This window comes from Petromyzon marinus, chromosome 63, assembly GCF_048934315.1.
Source record: "Petromyzon marinus isolate PM22_M1 ecotype Great Lakes invasive population chromosome 63, UKy_Petmar_22M1.pri1.0, whole genome shotgun sequence".
Taxonomy (NCBI): Eukaryota; Metazoa; Chordata; class Hyperoartia; order Petromyzontiformes; family Petromyzontidae; genus Petromyzon; species Petromyzon marinus.
Genome location: NC_133729.1, coordinates 1,866,957 through 1,887,049, shown reverse-complemented (window position 1 = coordinate 1,887,049; position 20,093 = coordinate 1,866,957). Strand labels below are relative to the sequence as shown.

Here is a 20,093-nt window from a genome sequence, read left to right as displayed (position 1 = left end):
ACACACAGATCTCTCCCTACTCACACTCACACACAGACACACACAGACACACACACAGACACACACACACTCACACAGACCTCTCACTACTCACACTCACGCACAGACACACACAGACACACACACACAGACACACACAGACACACACTCACACACAGATCTCTCCCTACTCACACTCACGCACAGACACACACACACAGACACACACACACAGACACACACTCACACACAGATCTCTCCCTACTCACACTCACATATATCCCAACACATGGGTGACTCCTCTCTTCATCGCATGGAGAGAAAGGGAGCAGGAGAACGAGAGATATAGCGAGCGAGAGAGAGAGAGGGGAGGGGAGGGTGAGGGGAGAGCGAGAGATCAAGAGATAGAAAGAAAGACCGAGAGAGATTGTGAGAGAGAGATAGAGAGGGGGAGTGAGACAGAGAGAGCGAGATAGAGAGATGGAGAGAGAGAGAGAGGGAGTGAGACAGAGAGAGCGAGATAGAGAGATGGAGAGAGAGAGAGAGGGAGTGAGACAGAGAGAGCGAGATAGATAGATAGAGAGAGGGAGTGAGACAGAGGGAGCGAGATAGAGAGATGGAGAGATAGAGAGAGAGGCGGGGTTCGGACATCGCGTTGAAGGCGCGGAGAGAGAGATGGGGGTGGGGTTGGGTCTGCAGTCCAGCAGGGAGGGGAGGGAGCGAGCGAGCGAGGGGGTCTCAGTGAGCGTCGCCTCTTCCATCCTCACCCCAGGCTGAGTCAAATTTCCCTCACCTCGCCCTCCTCTCGCAACGCTCCAAACCACCACCACCACCACCGCCGCCGCAACGTGGAGTGAGGCAGTGGACCAGGAGGCAGTGAAGGACGAGGTGGAAGGAGTGAAGGAGGAGGAAGAAGAGGCAGATCCACAGGGGAGGAGGAGGAGGAGAGTGGCGCATCAAGCACCCACTCGCGTGTCGCAGTAAGCGTCCTCGGCGTGTCTCTTCCCTCTCCCCGTCGGCGTTCCTCGGCTCGGACTCCTCTGCCTCTGCAGCTCGCTCGGCGTGATGCTCAACAATCACCGCGCCAAGTGTGATTCCTGAATAACTTTGAACGTAATCGGAGGGGGGGTGGTGGTGGTGGTGGTGACGCTTCCATTGCACGTGAGTAGAGTCTCTGTGTGTCTCTCGTGTGTTCGTGTGTTGATTGTGCTTGCGTAGCAGCTGAGGCAGCAGCAGCAGCAGCAGCGTCGATCAGAGATCCTCGTCCTTGTTTTGAATTGATGAGAGCGATGGAGTGAGCGGTGGCGCACTGCTTAGCGCACTGCTCCGATGCAGAAGGGCGGCTTGAGCGAGCCGTCGGTCGACGAGTGGGTGTTCGGAATCTTCGGCTGGCCAACAAACGATTCTCATTCGCCCGCTCGCCATTGACCAGCAGTGGGGAAGTATGACTAAAACTGTGGACTGTGCTTTTATTTGACCAGGTAATGCCCCGACGGGCTACTGCGTAGCGTTTTTTTTTTACAGAAGCGACCCTTGGACATCACAAATGATAGGTCAATTAAGTGGTTCATCGTCATCATCATCACGTGGAAATTCATCGCAGCAAAATACTCTAAATGCGTTTTTCCACAGACTCATAGAGACCCACAGATACTCAGAGACTCACAGAGACCCATACTCATAGAGACCCATAGAGACCCACAGAGACCCATACTCATAGAGACCCATAGACCCACAGAGACCCATACTCATAGAGACCCATAGAGACCCATACTCATAGAGACCCATAGAGAACCATACTCATCCAGACCCACAGCAACTCACAGAGACTCATACTAAAACTAAACTATTTTTTTTATCGTTACCACGCAAGGCCCCATTTGAGCTTTGTAGCTCTTTCGGAAGCGACCTGGCCATCACAAATGATAGCTCAACGTAGTGGCTTATGGTCATCGTTATCACCACGTGGACAATGTATATCAGTAGTCAAATACTCTAAACGAGTGGTGACGTTCATTCTAAATGTGGAACCAAAACCGGAGGACCCGGTAGAGAAATCCACGCGTCCATCACGTGGAGAAAGAGAGAGAGACAGAGAGAGACGCAGACTCCAAATATACAGCAGCAGCAGGCGTCAGGGTCTGGATCGAACCCACGACCTCCTGCACACCGGGCGAGGTGGTTAACATCTCCTAGCCACCAAACAACCCGCCCGTGACCGACAGGGAGTGGGGGGGAGTGACTCCATCCAGCAGTGGATCGACCAAAGTCTGCACGCAGCCGTTATAACATCGACTAAATGCATGTACATGACAGACATTAATATAATGTTCACCAAGATTGCGCATTCACTGTAAATACAGCTGCCGCTATGATTTCATATAATATCGTAATATCGTATGTGTGTGTGTGTATATATGTACACACACGTGAATATTCGCGGAGTGTACTTTACAATTCTGCGTAGGGGTAATTTCCCTTCGGGGCTTGACCGATCCACTGCTGGTGGACAGCCTGGCCACTCCAGCTCCCTCCGAGAGGGTCGCTTAGCCATACTTCACCACCCTGGTCACGGCGACACACCGCCAAGTTGGCCGCGTGGCGTGGAGAGGGGCCGGTGGGCACGGAATCTGAATGTCAGATTGTCAATGTTTGTGTCTCGGCTCTCCAACACACAAGCGGTGTTGCTGTACTCGTAACGAATTGGCCACGTTCTGTTTACGCGACGCAACTTTATTAATTGGCTGTGTCGGGTGGTGGCGGGTTTCACGACACTTTTATATATTTACGCGATCAAACCCAAACACAACGATATTATGGATGATATTGGTCGCGAAAAGCCTCCTATACGTGTTAAACCGAATATTGTATTTTATTCTGGGGGGAATCGGATGAGCTATGAAGCGCTTTTTCACACATGTCAGAAGGTTGCAACAACAAAAAAACACAAACACGATAGGAGCGCAAAGTATAGGAAAGGTAAATAAATCAGTAAAAAAAATACGAATAAAACTTAAACGTGTTTTTATTTAACCGGGTAAAGTTTCACTGAGCTACGTAATTATTTTTTTCAGAGGCGTACCTGGCAATCACGAATGATAACCCAGCTAGGTGGCTTATCAGCATCACCATCATCACCATCACCACCACCATCATCATGTGCAAATGTGTAGCAGCCAAACAACTCTAAACGCGTGATGTTGAGTCTAAATGTGGAGGGAAAACACGGGAGGATCTGGAAACAATCCACGCGAACACGGAGAGAGAGAGAGACCCCAAAGATACCCGGTGCGATGTGTAAACATCGTCACTAGGGAGACAAAGACGGCCGGGCGTGGTGCTGGCCACCCACCCCCTCGTGTGCCGTGCCGGCCTTCATAGGCGCTCGCTAACAGCACTTGCCCCTACAGTCTGTTACAGGCTAAATGGGGGATCGTTGTCTTTGTGTGTGTGCTGAATGGTGGTGTAGCGGGTAGCGATCAGGGTCGAGATCGAACGCACGACCTCCTGTATACGAGGCGAGGTAGTCAACATCTCCTCGCCGCCGCGATCTGAACGAAAAATTGATTATGAATCAGGTGTGCGGTTGTTTTTACAGATACACACAAACATAAATTGTATAGACACAGATCCCCTGTGTAGCCTGTAACAGACTGTTGGGGCAAGTGCCGTTAGTAGCGAGTAGCAGCAGCGCCTATGAAGACCGCTACTGTGGCACGCGAGGGGGTGGGTGGCCAGCACCACGCCCGGCCGCCTTTGTCTCCCCAGTGGCGATGTTTACTACACACCGCATTAGGTACTCATTAGAGGCTGAGTCGACCTAGGGGAGGCCCGGGACCGGTTCAGATAATCGTCACCGGTGTTGGCCGTGAGCGGGAATCGAACCCGGGTCGCCAGGTTCATAGCGCAGCGTTAGCGCTATCCGCTACACCACCGCTCCCTACACACGCAAACACAGTCACACACACACGCAGACACACACAGACACACAGACACAGACACACGCAGACACACACACACGCAGACACACACACACGCAGACACACACAGACACACGCAGACACACACAGACACACACAGACACACGCAGACACACACGCAGACACATACACACTCAAACACACACACAGACACGCAGACACACACACACGCAGATACACACACATATATATACATACAAACATCCCCCGTAAAGCCTTTAACAGACGGTTTGGGAAAGTGCTGTTAACGAACGTCTGTATACTTACTCAGAGACACACATATACATACAAACAAAGACACACACATACATACAGACACACACACAGATAAAGATCCCCCTCGTTTAGCCTCAACAGACTGTTGGGTCAAGTGCTGTTGGTGAGTAGCAGCACCTATGAAGTCCGCCACGATGGCACACGAAGGGGGTGGGTGGCCAGCTCCACGCCCGGCCGCCTTTGTCTCCCTCGTGGCGATGTTTACTACAAACCGCACCGGGTACTTGTTTGAGGCTGAGTCGACCTAGGAGAGGCCCAGAACCGATACAATATTCTTCACTGTTACACATATATATACATATATCATACATATACAAAGATCCCTGTAACAGACTGTTGGGGCAGGTGCTGTTAGCGAGCACCTATGATGAAGGCCGGAACGGCGCACGAGGGGGGTGGTGTGGTTAGCACCACGCCCGGCCGCCTTTGTCTCTCCAGTGGCGATGTTTACTACGCACCGCACCGGGTATGACGTACACGCAACAACAAAAAGAACCACACAGTACAAAGACAAACACGTACGTGCAAGTACACACACAGAACGTGACGTTAGCTGTGGTCGGGGAATTTTACGTGATTGCAACGATAATCATCATTCGTGTTGGTCTCATGACCGCGCAAATCGCTGTGACGCCGCTACATAGAATGTCATTGACCAATGGTCTAATAATAATAATACTACTGATACTAAGCACAACATCAATATTCATCGCTATTGTTATCATTGCATTTTCTCGGCACGCGTTATTAACGAACGGCACCAATTCGCATCGAATTGAACCGTCCCGCGTGCTGGATTCGGACGAGCAATAATCATGAGATTCGAGATAAAATGATCAACGAGCAACACAAAATAACTTCAACAACGCTCGGGTTGCACGTGGGATCGTCTCGTCAATTACATTTGTCTTAGTGAACGAGTTTAAGTGACTATATATATGCGCGTGCGTGTGTGGTGTGTGGGGAGCGGTGGTGTAGCGGTTAGCGCGCTGCGCTGTGAACGCCGCGACCCGGGTTCGATTCCCGCTCACGGCCAACAACAGTGACGATTATCTGAACCGGTCCTGGGCCTCCTCCCCTAGGTCGACTCAGCCTCAAATGAGTACCTGGTGCGGTGTGTAGTAAACCTTGCCACTAGGGATACAAAGGCGGTCGGGCGTGTTGCTGGCCACCCACCCCCTCGTGTACCGTTCCGGCCTTCATAGGTGCTCGCTAACAGCACTTGCCCCTACAGTCTGTTCTGACTACACGGGGGATCTTTGTCTTTGTACTTACAATGCACAGTTTCTTGAAGAATGTGTATCTCGTTCGCGAAGCTGCAGAGTTGTGCAGAAGGGAGGTGAGGCCGTGGGGGGAAACATTTCAGAACGCCAAAGCGGGCAGCAACAAACAGCACCGGTTGGCGAATTGAGCGAGGTTTTGTTATTATGATGAGAACGTTGATAAAAATGACGATGGTGATGTTGGGGGTGATGGTGATGGTGGTGATGATGATCGTGTGGGTGGGCGAGTGAATGGTTGCGAGTGAGTGAGCGGGTGAGTGAGGGAGTGGGTAAGCGAGTGTATGGGTGAGCGGGTGGGTGAGTACACGGGTGAGAGTGAGTGAGTGGGTGAGGATGAGTGAGTGGGTGAGAATGAGCGGGTTGGTGAGTGGGTGAGAGTGAGTGGGTGGGTGAGGATGAGTGAGTGGGTGAGTGGATGAGCGAGTGAGTGAGTGGGCGAGTTGGTGAGTGAGTGGATAAGCGAGTGAGTGGGTGGGTGAGAATGAGTGGATGAGTGGGTGAGTGGATGAGCGAGTGAGCGAGTGAGTGGGTGAGTGGGTGAGTGGGTGAGTGAGTGGGTGAGCGGGTCAGTGGGTGGGTGAGAATGAGTGAGTGGGTGAGTGAATGGGTGGGTGAGTGCGTGAGTGAGTGGGTGAGCGAGTGAGTGGGTGGGTGAGAATGAGCGGGTTGGTGAGTGGGTGGGTGAGAATGAGTGAATGGGTGGGTGAGGATGAGTGAGTGGGTGAGAGTCAGTGGGTGAGCGAGTGGGTGAGTGCGTGGGTGAGTGGGTGGGTAAGTGGGTGAGAGTGAGTGAGTGGGTGGTTGAGAATGAGTGAGTGGGTGGGTGAAGATGAGTGAGTGGGTGAGAGTGAGTGGGTGGGTGAGAGTGAGTGAGTGGGTGAGGGTGAGTAGGTGGGTGGGTGAGGGTGAGTAGGTGGGTGGGTGAGGGTGAGTGGGTAGGTGAGGGTGAGTAAGTGGGTGAGTGAGTGGGTGAGGATAAGTGAGTGTGTTGTTGTAACCAACAATGTTAATTCAACCCATCATCTCTCCCTCCCTGTTTCCGGTGTGGGGGGGGGGGTAAATTGAGTACCACTTTTTCGTGGGAAAACTCAAATTGGCTATCCTATACATGGGGACTCGCCCCCGCCATAGGAATGTGGAACTTCCACCAGTGTTTCCCGCAGGGCTGTAAACGGGACATTAGCGCTCCTGACTCACGCACACTCCACATTGGGCCGGGAAATCACTGAGGACCGCTTACAACGAACCCTCGCTACACACGGACACCCACGGAGTACCCACGGGTACCCACGGGTCACCCACGGGTACCCACGGGTACCCACGGAGTACCCACGGGTACCTACGGGTACCCACGGAGTACTCACGGAGTACCCCACGGGTACCCACGGGTAACCACGGGACGGGGGTGGTTCCGATCCAATCCACCGCGTGACCGACTCCACTCCAGGCCTTCCGTCTCATCTCTCTGTTCCCTTAGATCGCTCCCTCTATAAAGTTATCCGTGTGTGTAGCATCAACATCACCACCAACATCACCGCCGTCATCATTACCATCATCACCACCACCATCACCACCATCACGTAATGTGTGTGTGTACATACCATCATGCAGGTGCCTCCAACATCACCATCATCATCATCACCATCATCATCATCACCATTATCATCACCATCATCATCATCACCAACATCACCACCATCATCATCATCACCAACATCACCACCATCATCATCACCATCATCATCACCATTATCATCACCATCACCATCATCACCAACATCACCACCATCATCATCACCATCATCATCATCACCAACATCACCACCACCATCATCACCATCACGTGTCTACGTTGCACTTCTTTCTCACCGTACGCAGCCAACCGCGGAGGTGTGGTGTGGGAAGGACCACAAACTAAACACAACAACAACAGGCAGTTGTAGAGAAATGAGTTCGTCAATGTCGATGACGACGATGACGACGACGACGACGATGATGATGACGACGACGATGATGATGACGACGACGACGATGATGACGAGGACGATGATGGGGCGACCACCGTGGTTGTTCGATGCCTACGGCAGGTGGGCCCTCGAGAGGGAGCTCCTCCTGCTGCCCCTCGCGTTGAAGCCACACAGCCGAGGGCGGCAGCAGCAGCAGCAGCAGCCCCCTGTGTCTGAGGCGCCCACAGGGAGTTGATCTTCAATCGAGACACTGAACAATCTTTGTGTTTTACTTTGCCAGTTAAGGCGGCCCCACTCAGCTGCTGCGTAGCTAGTTTATACCCACGTGGTGGCTTTACCGAAAGAACCAAAGAGTATGGATTCCCGCAGTCACGAAGGCTTCAAATCAAGATTAAATCAAGAGTAAATCAAGATCAAATCAAGATCAAATCAATATTAAATAAAGATTAAATCAGGATCAGATCAAGATCAAATCAAGATCAAATCAAGATTAAATCAAGAGTAAATCAAGATCAAATCAAGATCAAATCAAGATTAAATCAAGATCAAATCAAGATCAAATGAAGATTAAATCAAGATCAAATCAAGATTAAATCAAGATCAAATCAAGATCAAATGAAGATTAAACCAAGATCAAATCAATATCACATTAAGATCACATCAAGATCAAATCAAGATCAAATCAAGATTAAATCAAGATCAAATCAAAATCAAATCAAGATCAAATCAAGATCCAATCAAGATCAAATCAAGATTAAATCAAGGTTGCTGCGTAGCTTTCTTTAATTTTCTTTCAGAAGCGACCTGGCCATGACAAACGATAGCTGGACGAAGATGGCTGATATCATGATCATCACGTGGACATTTACAGCAGCAGCAGCAGCCGAACGCTCTAAACGTGTGGCGACGTTCATTCTAAACGTGGAGGGGAAAAACCGGAGGACACGGAGAGAAATACACGCGACCATCACGGGAAGAGACAGAGACACGCACACTCCAAATATACAGCAGCAGCAGGCATCGTCAGGGTCGGGATCGAACCCACGACCTTCTGTACTCCAGGAGAGGTAGTCAACATCTATTGTACGGAACGTCGCCAGAAACATTAATGTATTTATTTTGAGGCCACACACACGGTGGTGTGTTGTCGTTATTGTTGACACGGAACATGTCCAGTTCATTTGTTTTCTAATCCCTAAGGGATTCAAATGACGCCTCTAGCCACGCGCATTACCCTGCCTCGTCACACCAACTACTCTGTCTCACTGTCTCCCTGTCTCTCTGTCTCTCTGTGTGTCTCTCTGTCTCATCACACCAACTCCCCTGTCTCACTGTCTCTCTCTCTGTCTCTCTGTGTGTCTCTCTGTCTCACTGTCTCTCTGTCTCCCTGCCTCATCACACCAACTCCCCTGTCTCACTGTCTCCCTGTCTCTCTGTCTCTCTGTGTGTCTCTCTGTCTCATCACACCAACTACCCTGTCTCACTGTCTCCCTGTCTCTCTGTCTCTGTCTCTCTGTGTCTCTCTGTCTCATCATACCAACTCCCCTGTCTCACTGTCTCTCTCTGTCTCTCTGTGTGTCTCTCTGTCTCACTGTCTCTCTGTCTCTCTGTCTCCCTGCCTCATCACACCAACTCCCCTGTCTCACTGTCTCTCTGTGTGTCTCTCTGTCTCACTGTCTCTCTGTCTCTATGTCTCCCTGCCTCATCACACCAACTCCCCTGTCTCACCGTCTCTCTCTCTGTCTCTCTCCCTGTCTCTCTGTCTCTCTCTGTCTCTCTGTCTCCCTGCCTCATCACACCAACTCCCCTGTCTCACCGTCTCTCTGTCTGTCTCTCTGTGTGTCTCACTGTCTCTCTCTGTCTCTCTGTGTGTCTCTCTGTCTCTCTCTGTCTCTCTGTCTGTCTCCCTGTCTCTCTCTGTCTCTGTGTGTGTGTGCTTCACACCAACTCCCCAGTCTATCTGTTTCTCTGTCTCCCTGTCTCATCACACCAACTCCCCTGTCTCTCTGTCTCCCTGTCTCATCACACCAACTCCCCTGTCTCACTGTCTCTCTGTCTCCATGTCTCTCTCTGTCTCTCTCCCTGTCTCTGTGTGTGTATCTTACTCACTGTCTCTCTCTGTTTCTCTCTCTCTGTCTCTGTGTGTGTGTGTGTCTCTGTCTCTCTCTGTCTCTCTCCCTGTCTCTGTTTGTGTCTCTCTGTCTCACTCTCTGTCTCTCTGTGTGTGTCTCACTCTCTGTCTCTCTCCCCGTCTCTCTGTGTGTGTCTCACTCTCTGTCTCTCTCTGTCTCTCTCCCTGTCTCTCTCTGTCTCTCTCCCTGTCTCCCTGTGTGTGTCTCTCTCTGTCTCTCTCTCCCTGTCGCTGTGTGTGTGTCTCACTCTCTGTCTCTCTCTCCCTGCCTCTGTGTGTGTCTCACTCTCTGTCTCTCTCTGTCTCTCTCCCTGTCTCTGTGTGTGTGTGTCTCACTCTCTGTCTCTCTCTCTGTCTCTCTCCCTGTCTCTTTGTGTGTCTTTCTCTCTATGTGTGTGTCTCTCTCTCTGTCTCTCTCTATCTCCCTCCCTGTCTCTCTGTGTGTGTCTCTCTCTGTCTCTCTCCCTGTCTCTGTGTGTGTCTCTCTCTCTGTCTCACTCTCTGTCTCTCTCTGTCTCTCTCCCTGTCTGTGTGTGTGTCTCTCTCCTCCTCACTCTCTGTCTCTCTCCCTGTGTCTCTGTGTGTCTCTCTGTCTCTCTCTCCCTGCCTTTGTGTGTGTCTCACTCTCTGTCTCTCTGTCTCTCTCCCTGTCTCTCTATGTGTGTCTCTCTTTGTCTCACTCTCTGTCTCTCTCCCTGTCTCTCTCTCTATGTGTGTCTCTCTTTGTCTCACTCTCTGTCTCTCTCCCTGTCTCTCTGTGTGTCTCTCTGTCTCTCTCTCACTGCCTTTGTGTGTGTCTCACTCTCTGTCTCTCTCCGTCTCTCCCCCTGTCTCTGTGTGTGTCTCTCTCTTTCTCTCTGTCTCTCTCCCTGTCTCTCTATGTGTGTCTCTCTTTGTCTCACTCTCTGTCTCTCTCCCTGGCTCTCTCTATATGTGTGTCTCTCTTTGTCTCACTCTCTGTCTCTCTCCCTGTCTCTCTGTGTGTCTCTCTGTCTCTCTCTCCCTGCCTTTGTGTGTGTCTCACTCTCTGTCTCTCTCCGTCTCTACCCCTGTCTCTGTGTGTGTCTCTCTCTTTCTCTCTGTCTCTCTCCCTGTCTCTCTATGTGTGTCTCTCTTTGTCTCACTCTCTGTCTCTCTCCCTGGCTCTTTCTATATGTGTGTCTCTCTTTGTCTCACTCTCTGTCTCTCTCCCTGTCTCTCTGTGTGTCTCTCTGTCTCTCTCTCCTTGCCTTTGTGTGTGTCTCACTCTCTGTCTCTCTCCGTCTCTCCCCCTGTCTCTGTGTGTGTCTCTCTCTTTCTCTCTGTCTCTCTCCCTGTCTCTCTATGTGTGTCTCTCTTTGTCTCACTCTCTGTCTCTCTCCCTGTCTCTCTCTATATGTGTGTCTCTCTTTGTCTCACTCTCTGTCTCTCTCTATATGTGTGTCTCTCTTTGTCTCACTCTGTCTCTCTCTATGTGTGTGTCTCTCTCCCTGTCTCTCTCCCTGTCTGTGTGTGTGTGTCTCTTTGTCTCTCTCGGTGGCAGTCCGTGCTGCTCCCACGCTGCTCTGTGCTCGTCTCGTTGCTCGCAACCACCACCACCACCATCACCACCACCACCAACACCACACCACCACCAACACCACCACCATCACCACCACCACACCACCACCACCACCACGGGACCACCACAGGACCACCACGCAACCACCACGCCACCAACACCGACCACCACGCCACCACCACACCACCACCACCGACCACCACGCCACCACCACGCCACCACCAGCACCACCGCACGACGGGAGTCCATGCGGACGCGTGTACGTTCACCTTTACCTGTCCACGGCACTGCACGGCCCGGCACGGCACGGTTTTTCTGTGTAGCATTGATTGGGGAGCGGTGGTGCAGCGGTTAGCGCGCCACCGCTGCGCTCCGAAACCTGCGACCCGAGTTCGATTCCCGCTCACGGCCAACAGCACCAGTGACGATTTTCTGAACCGTTCCTGGGCCCTAACCTAGGTCGACTCATCCCCAAATGAGCACCTGGTGCGTTGTGCAGTAAACATCGTCACTGGGGGAGACAAAGGCGGACGGGCGTGGTGCTGGCCACCCACCCCCCTCGTGTGCCGTTCCGGCCTTCACAGGCGCTACTCGCTAACAGCACTTGCCCCAACAGTCTGTCGAGGCTACACGGGGGACCTTTGTATTCTTGTTAATAACACATGTACAAGACGTGTGTGTATATACATAGCTACATACGTAACAAAGACAAATATTCCACGTGCAGCCTATACACGGAATGTTAAGGCAAGTGCTGTTAGCGAGCGCCTATGAAGACCGGCACGGCACACGACGGGGGTGGGTGGCCCAGCACCACGCCCGGCCGCCTTTGTCTCCCCCAGTGACGATGTTTACTGCGCACTTGCACCGGGTTACTCATTTGGGGCTGAGTCGACCTAGGTTAGGGCCCAGGAACGGTTCAAACAGTCGCCACTGCTCTTCGCCGTGAGCGTCAATCGAACCCGGGTTTGTCACGTGGTTCGTAGCACAGCAGCGGTGAGCTAACCGCTGCGCCACCGCTCCCTAATCAATACAACACAGAACGCCGTGCCGACACTTTGCCCCTACAGCGCGTGTGAAGGCAACACGGGGAATATTTATCTGTTGAGTGGTCTGGGGGTCCTCCCCCCAGAAAAAAAAAAGTCTACATTTGAAAACTAACACACAGGATGGACTTTTCATAGATTTTTTTTTTACAATAATGTCTAATAGTGTTATTGTATTACATTGCTCTGTTTTTACTTTTTTTTACATTTTCTTGTTTCGTTGAATGTAATGGCAGAGATTAGGGATTAATAAAGTAACGACCATAACCACAATCATATAAACAGAAATCTATGCATTGTTTTATATGAAGACAAGTCCAGATATTGAGGCCAAGGTTTAGCAAATTGTTGTTTTTATTTACATAGCATAGCAATTATTATTTAAAAAATATATATATATTGTTTATAGCACCATATTTGGGGGGGGGGGGACATTTATATATTCATATACATTTTAATTACGGCCTTGGTATATATACAAACCTGTCAACCCACAGGGTTTTCCTGTATTCTTGTCCAGGGAAATTGAGTTTTCAGGCTCGTACGGCGCACGGCCGTTATCAATACAGGCAACACATTATTTTTTATTTACCCTATTCGTTTGCGTTTTCTCTCTTGAACGTCGAGATTTATAAGGGCCACAGGGTCTGCATTGGTCTGTAACAAGCTAGGGCACTGATGAGGGGTTGACAGGTATGTATATATGTGTGTGTGTATCGCGAGGTATACACGGAGAGCATTAGTCTCGTATGTTGTACACGTGTGTGCATGTACATGCGGTGGATCAATACACGTGGGGATACACATATATGAATGTGGCGCAATTATTCATGTGAATTCACGTCAGGCGCACATTCAGACTCCACTGCTGTATGGGTGCTTTGCTCCAACTCGGTAGCGTGGGCACGGTGTGTGTGTGCATGTCGTTTGAATTTATATTGAAATATATATTGCGTAAATATGTTGCGCAAATATTTTGCGTAAATATATTGCGTAAATATGTTGCGTAAATATATTGCCTAAATATGTTGCGTAAATATGTTGCGTAAATATGTTGCGAAAATATATTGCGTAAATATGTTGCGAAAAAATGTTGCGTAAATATGTTGTCTAAATATGTTGCGTAAATATATTGCGTAAATATGTTGCGAAAAAATGTTGCGTAAATATGTTGCCTAAATATGTTGCGTAAATATATTGCGTAAATATGTTGCGAAAATATGTTGCGTAAATATGTTGCGTAAATATATTGCGTGAATATATTGCGTAAATATATTGCGTAAATATGTTGCGTAAATATATCGCGTAAATATGTTGCGTAAATATGTTGCGTAAATATATTGCGTAAATATGTTGCGTCAATATGTTGCGTAAATATATTGCGTAAATATGTTGCGTAACTAAATTTCATTAATTTGTGGAGAGCGGTGGCTAAATCTGTCGGCTCAGCCTCAAATGAGTAGCTGGTGCGGTGTGTAAACATCGCCCCGAGGGAGACAAAGGCGGCCAGGTGTGGTGTTGGCCACCCTCACTAACATCACTTGTCCCAACACTCTGTGAAAGCTATACGGGAGCTCTTTTTATCTGTGCGTGTATCTGTGTGTGTATCCTTGTGTGTATATGTGTGTATGTCTGTATCTGTGTGCGTGTATCTGTGTGTGTGTATCCTTGTGTGTATCTGTGTGTGTATCTGTGTGTCTGTGTGTGTGTATCCTTGTGTGTATCTGTGTCTGTGTGTGTATCTGTGTGTGTATCTGTGTGTCTGTGTGTGTATCTGTGTGTGTATCTGTGTGTGTGTCTGTGTGTATCTGTGTGTCTGTGTGTATCTGTATCTATCTGTGTGTATCTGTGTGTCTGTATCTGTCTGTGTGTGTGTGTCAATGGGGAGCGGTGGCGCAGCGGTGAGCGCGCTACGCAACGCCTAAGTTCCATTCCCGCTCACGGCCAACACCGGTGACGATTCTCTGAACCGGTACCTGGGCTTAAATCTCCGTCGACTCAGCATCGAATGAGTACCTGCTGCCAGGAGGGAGACAAAGGCGTCCGGGCGTGGTCCTGCCCACCCACCCGGTGTGCTGCTGCTGCTGCTACTTGCTACGCAAAGCACTTGCTCCAAAACGTCCGTTCGAGGCTATACGGGGGATCTCTGCCTTTGTTGTTGAAATGCATTATATGTGACCGTGTCTTCCACAGGGCCTGCACACGTACACAGACCCCGCGACTGCCGTTCCAGGCAACCGCTGTTGCGCGAACGCGTTGACCCGAGGAGAATTTTGTCTTCTGAGCACCTGGCACTCGACCACCGCTGTTTATGGAGATGACTACGGAACAGCATCAGCAGCAGCAGCATCACCTCCATCATCACCACCAGCAGCAGCAGCATCAGCAGCATCAGCAGCAGCAGCAACAACAACATCAGCAGCAGCAGCACTCGTCAATGCACATAGCTCCGGGGATACTCAAGCCGACGGGACTTGATGTGACCCCGTGTGGCAACATCATCAGCAGCATCATCAGCAGCAGCATCAACAGCATCATCAGCAGCGCTAGTGGCAACATCAACAGCAGCAGTAGCAGCAACAACGTCGCTACAGCCACCACCACCACCACAACGTCCAGCAGCAGCAGCAGCAGCATCACGAATAGCAGCACGAGCAACAGCAGCAACAGCAGCACCACCATCACCACCACGAGCAGCAGCAGCAGCAGCAGCAACAACGCAGCAGCAGCAGCAGCAACAACAACAAACAGCGGCAAAGCGAAGAAGTCGTCAGCAGGCTTGCGGAGACCGGAGAAGCCTCCTTACTCCTACATAGCCCTCATCGTCATGGCCATCCAGAGCTCGCCGGGCAAGCGTCTCACCCTGAGCGAGATCTACCAGTTCCTCCAGAACCGATTCCCCTTCTTCCGCGGCGCCTACCAGGGCTGGAAGAACTCGGTCCGGCACAATCTGTCGCTGAACGAGTGCTTCATCAAGCTGCCCAAGGGACTCGGACGTCCGGGCAAGGGCCATTACTGGACCATCGACCCGGCGAGCGAGTTCATGTTCGAGGAGGGGTCCTTCCGTCGAAGGCCACGTGGATTCCGCCGCAAGTGCCAGGCGTTGAAGCCGGTGTACGGCCTCATCAATGGATTCGGCTTCAACCACCACCACCACCACAACCACGCCGTGCTGTCCCCGGGATTTGACTATCAGCACCACCAGCAACAGCAACAACAGCAGCAGCAGCATCAACATCATAACCACAGCAGCAGCAACCCGCACCCGGTGCACCACCACCACCATCATCACCACGGTGGTGGTGGTGGTGGTGCATCTATGAACGGGCTGTCGGGTCGAGCCTCGCCCGTGTCTGCCGTGGCATACGACGTGGGTTGCGCTGGTGCGACAACTTTAGACTACCTGCAGCAGTACAGCAGCGTTGCTTCGCCCGTAGGCATCGACCAAGCGTCGGTGTACGCGTCCAGTAGCGCGCTCCATCATCATCATCAGCAACAGCAGCAGCAGCATCAGCAGCAGCAGCATCATCATCATCAGCAGCAGGATCACGACGCCGGACATACCTCCCCGCTGGGGCAGCTGTGGATGCAAGGAGGCGGCTCAGTGTTGATGTACGGCAAGGCGGCTATGCAGATGTCTTCGTGTGACAGCGCTCAGCAGCAACAGCAGCAGCAGCAACAGCAGCCGTTTGGAGGACACATGGAGCACATGTATGGAGGGCACGAGACGTTGGATATTCCAGGTATGGTGATCGCGGAGCGATGGTGATTGTGGTGATTGTGGTGATGATGGTGATGATGATGATGATGGTGATTGATTATGATGGTGATGATGATGGTGATGATGATGGTGGGTTGAACAGTTCGAGAGGAGAACCAGAGAGAGAGAGAGAGGTGACCAGCGGTGTGGTGAGTGGTAAGTGGGTGAGTGGGTGTGTGCGTGGTGAGTGAGTTGGTGAATGTGATACTGTGACCTGCAGTGTGGTTAATGGCTTGATGAGTGAGTGGGTGGGTGAGTGGTGGGTGAGTGCGTGTGTGAGTGGTGTGTGAGTGGTGGGTGAGTGGTGGGTGGGTGAGTGGGTGTGCGAGTGGTGGGTGAGTGGTGGGTGAGTGGTGGGTGAGTGGTGGGTGAGTGGTGATGGTGGTGGTGGTTGGTGGTGGTGATGGTGGTGGTGGTTGGTGGTGGTGATGGTGGTGGTTGGTGGTGGTGATGGTGGTGGTGATGGTGGTGGTTGGTGGTGGTTGGTGGTGGTGGTGATGGTGGTGGTGATGGTGGTGGTTGGTGGTGGTGGTTGGTGGTGGTGGTGGTGGTGATGGTGGTGGTTGGTGGTGGTGATGGTGGTGGTGGTGATGGTGGTGGTTGGTGGTGGTGGTGGTTGGTGGTTGGTGGTGGTGATGGTGGTTGGTGGTGGTGATGGTGGTGGTGGTTGGTGGTGTTGGTTGAGCACAGTGGTTGGTGGTGGTGGTGTTGGTTGAGCACAGTGGTTGGTGGTGGTGGTGTTGGTTGAGCACAGTGGTTGGTGGTGGTGATGGTGGTGGTTGGTGGTGGTTGAAGTTGAGCACAGTGGTTGGTGGTGGTGGTTGAGGCTGAGCACAGTGGTTGGTGGTGGTGGTGGCTGAGCACAGTGGTTGGTGGTGGTGATGGTACGGGCGGTGTGACGTGTGATGGAGATTCTAACTGATGTTCTAACAGACCTTGGTATACCAAATATACATACAGCATATTTACATACATGTAGTCTGTTTTCATTTGAAGCTTTCGTGACTGTATTTATACCTACGTGACTTTATCCAAAGAACCAAAACGCATGTTGTCCGATTACTCCGCGTGTTTTCATAACTGCCTATAACGCGATGTGTATTATAGGATAACACATCTTTGCGTAATGCGGAATGCGATTTGGATATAACGCCATCGAGTGAAATGGAACTACGTCGCAGCAGGAATAAGCGATCGTGCAGCTGCCTCGGCCTAGCATTATCACCACCATCACCATCAACGTCATCACGATCGAACGAGGCGTTGGGATACTGCTGGATGCTACTTCTAGACCAGTCGTTCTTCTTGACCTGGAGGCGCGCGCAACCCCTGGTGGGTGTGAAGACCCCCTTTTCGGGGGTCCTGAGACGTGGCCAGACTTATTTTCTTCGAAGGAAAATAATCGAAAACACAAATTGAGTACGGGGGCAACGTGAGTCACAACTCACTTTGTTTCATCAAACCATTTCTACTTTATTAACATTTTTGTCGCGATTTTGACTTAAAGCTTTCGTGACTGCAGTAATTCATATTCTTAGCTCTTTCGGTAAAGTCGCGTTGAAGGGAAACCGATGTTCTTATTATTTTATTGTTTCCCTTCAACGTGACTTTACCGAAAGAGCTAAGAATATTATTTTTTCGTGGGCGATTGAGAGCCAATGGGGCTGCAAGGCTGCAGCACAGGTGAAGAACCACTGCGCTAGACGCTGCTCACCCACTCGTTCTTTGTCCAGCCCTGCGTTACACACCACGATCACCATCACCACCGCCACCATCATCATCATCACGTTGTTATGGCGGTACCCCCCTATAGTTCTACGTAACTTATTAACAACGCGATTGTTCCATAGAGCGGTGTTCTTCTGGAACGCAGCAACAACAACAACAACAACCACAACTACCGCCGCCGCCGCCGCCGCTGTCGTTACAGGAGAACAGACTTCACGCGCGTCCCAGACACTGTTACGGATTCGTTTAATCCGGAAGATCCTTTCCCGAGGACATTTCGCGCATTTCTCTTTGACCCTCGACCCGTTCGCGGGATTGTAAGAACGCACATCAGCGCGCGCGCGTGCCCCCTGTTACGTCGGTTACGTCCCGTGGATCATTGCGCTAGCCGGTAGTGCCTTACGCCGAGTAAATGGAGACCGCTCCAGGCCAAAGCGTGTACAGCGGCAAGCACCACGGGCGCCGGGGCTGAGAAACAGGTCCGGGCCCCTCGATCCACTCACTGCTGGATGAGAACCCACCGAATGGTGAAGTATTTGACCAAACTTCACCAGCGGAGTACAATAAAGACACCGATCCCACGTGCAGCATGCACAAGACTGGCGGCGGACAGGATGATGTTAGTGGCGAGTTAGCAGGACCGATGGAGGCCGGGCACTGTGTGGCACACGAGGGAGATGGGTGGTCGGAACCACGCCCGGCCGCCTTTGTCTCCCCGGTGGCGATTTTTTTTTGTTACACATCGCGCAAGGTTACTCATTTGAGGCTGAGTCGACCTAGCGGGGAGGCGCACGGCCGATTCAGATATTATCGGTGTTGGTGGTCGGCCGTGAGCAACAATCGAACTCGGCTCGCCGGGTTCTTAACACAGCGGTGCACATAGAGGTACAGTACAGCATAGGGGTACAGTGCAGCAGAGCCTTGGATTTGCTGTTGTAGCATACAGCATGGTCCAGCGCTGTCCCAACAGCGGCGAGGAGATGTTGACTACCTCGCCTGGTACGCAGGAGGTCGTGGGTTCGACCCCGACCCTGACGATGCCTTCTGCTGCTGCTGCTGTATATTTGGAGTCTGCGTGTCTCTCCCTCCCCGTGATGGTCGCGTGGATTTTTCTCGCCCGGATCCTCCGATTTTCTTTCCCCTTCGCGTTTCAGAATCGACATCGCAAACGCGTTCAGAGTTTTTGGCCACCGCTATGGATTTCCACGTGGCGATGACGGCGAGCCCACTTCATTGAGCCGTCATTTGTGATGGCCAAGAGCGACACGGCAGTTCAGTGGGGACTTACCTGGTAATATTGCCCATGGTTATATCGCGTTTGCTTGGCAAGCCCCGCCGTAGTAACCCCTGCTGATGAGACCCACGGAGGTCGAAACCGATCCGACTTTTAGTCTTCTTTTACTGAAGAAAGTCCGCTGGAAGTCATTGGGCAGTGAGGCAATTCGATAGGCTGACTGACCGTATGCACTACTCTCTATAAATGTATAATGTAATGTATATATATACTCTATAGATATATGTGTATAGCGCGCTGGCGACCCGAAATTAACGCTCATCACGGCCACCATCACCAGTGACGATTAATTGTCTGAAACGGTTCCGGGCCACCCCTAGTAGGTGCTACTCGCGACGAACAGCACTTGCCCCAACAGTCTGTTAAGGCTGTACGGGGGATCTTTGTATTTGTATATACTGTATATAGTAGGGAGCGGTGGTGCAGCGGTACACTTTGCTGCGCTACGAATCCGGCGACCAAATTTCGATTGCCGCTCACGGCCACAATCCATTTATCTGACGCATTCCTGGGCCTCCTCTAGGTCGACTCAGACTAAAATTAGTACCCGGTAGCGTTGCGTAAACATCACCACCGGGGAGACAAAGGCGGCCTGGCGTGGTGCTGGCCACCCACCTGCTCGTGTGCCATGCCGGCCTTCGTAGGCGATCGCTAACAGCACTTGCCCCAACAGTCTGTTACAGGCTACACGGGATACCTTTGTATTTTTTCATATAAAAAAAAACACGTGTTAACGTTTACTTAATAAGCCAGGCCTTATCTATACACATATATCGGATAATCTATTGATGTACTTGTTGTATTATTTGTTCCTCATTAAAAGTGTATGAGATTAACACGTGCGATTATGTGAGATTAACGGATATACCGAGCGATCCATTTGCAGATACCCCGCAAGCGTGTCTCACACCAATCTCAATAACGCAGCGCGTGTCTCCCGGGGGTTCAGTAAAGGATGCCAATTTCTGGACGTAACGAATCCAAAACGGTTAAATAAAAGGGAGCCGATTACGTGAGATAAGGCATCTGGACGGGTTAAATAAAGGACTCCAATCGCAAGACACAATTAATCTAATTGACCTCTCACGTGAGTTAAATAATGGACGTCC

The 20,093-nt window shown here is 51.1% G+C and overlaps 1 protein-coding gene across 3 annotated transcripts; it reads left to right on the top strand.

Moving 5' to 3' along the window:
* Positions 1-201: 201 nt before the first annotated feature.
* LOC116955995 (uncharacterized) lies at positions 202-19,820 on the top strand. Of its 3 annotated transcripts, none has more exons than XM_076053837.1 (3): positions 202-959; positions 14,396-15,945; positions 17,813-19,820. In XM_076053837.1, the coding sequence occupies exons 2-3, from the start codon at positions 14,514-14,516 to the stop codon at positions 17,938-17,940; spliced, it is 1,560 nt and encodes a 519-aa protein (XP_075909952.1). In that variant the 5' UTR covers positions 202-959; positions 14,396-14,513; the 3' UTR covers positions 17,941-19,820. The 3 variants fall into 3 exon arrangements, with proteins under 3 accessions (XP_075909952.1, XP_075909951.1, XP_075909953.1); XM_076053836.1 differs by having other exon boundaries at positions 202-1,140; XM_076053838.1 differs by lacking the exon at positions 202-959 and adding an exon at positions 13,277-14,272.
* The last annotated feature ends 273 nt before the right edge of the window (positions 19,821-20,093 follow it).

Bases quoted from the DNA above. Each gene is read 5' to 3' on its own strand.
- LOC116955995 (XM_076053837.1), top strand. From the start codon at position 14,514: ATGGAGATGACTACGGAACAGCATCAGCAGCAGCAGCATCACCTCCAT. The intron at 15,946-17,812 runs GTATGGTGATCG...ATTGTTCCATAG, and splicing joins CGAGACGTTGGATATTCCAG to AGCGGTGTTCTTCTGGAACG.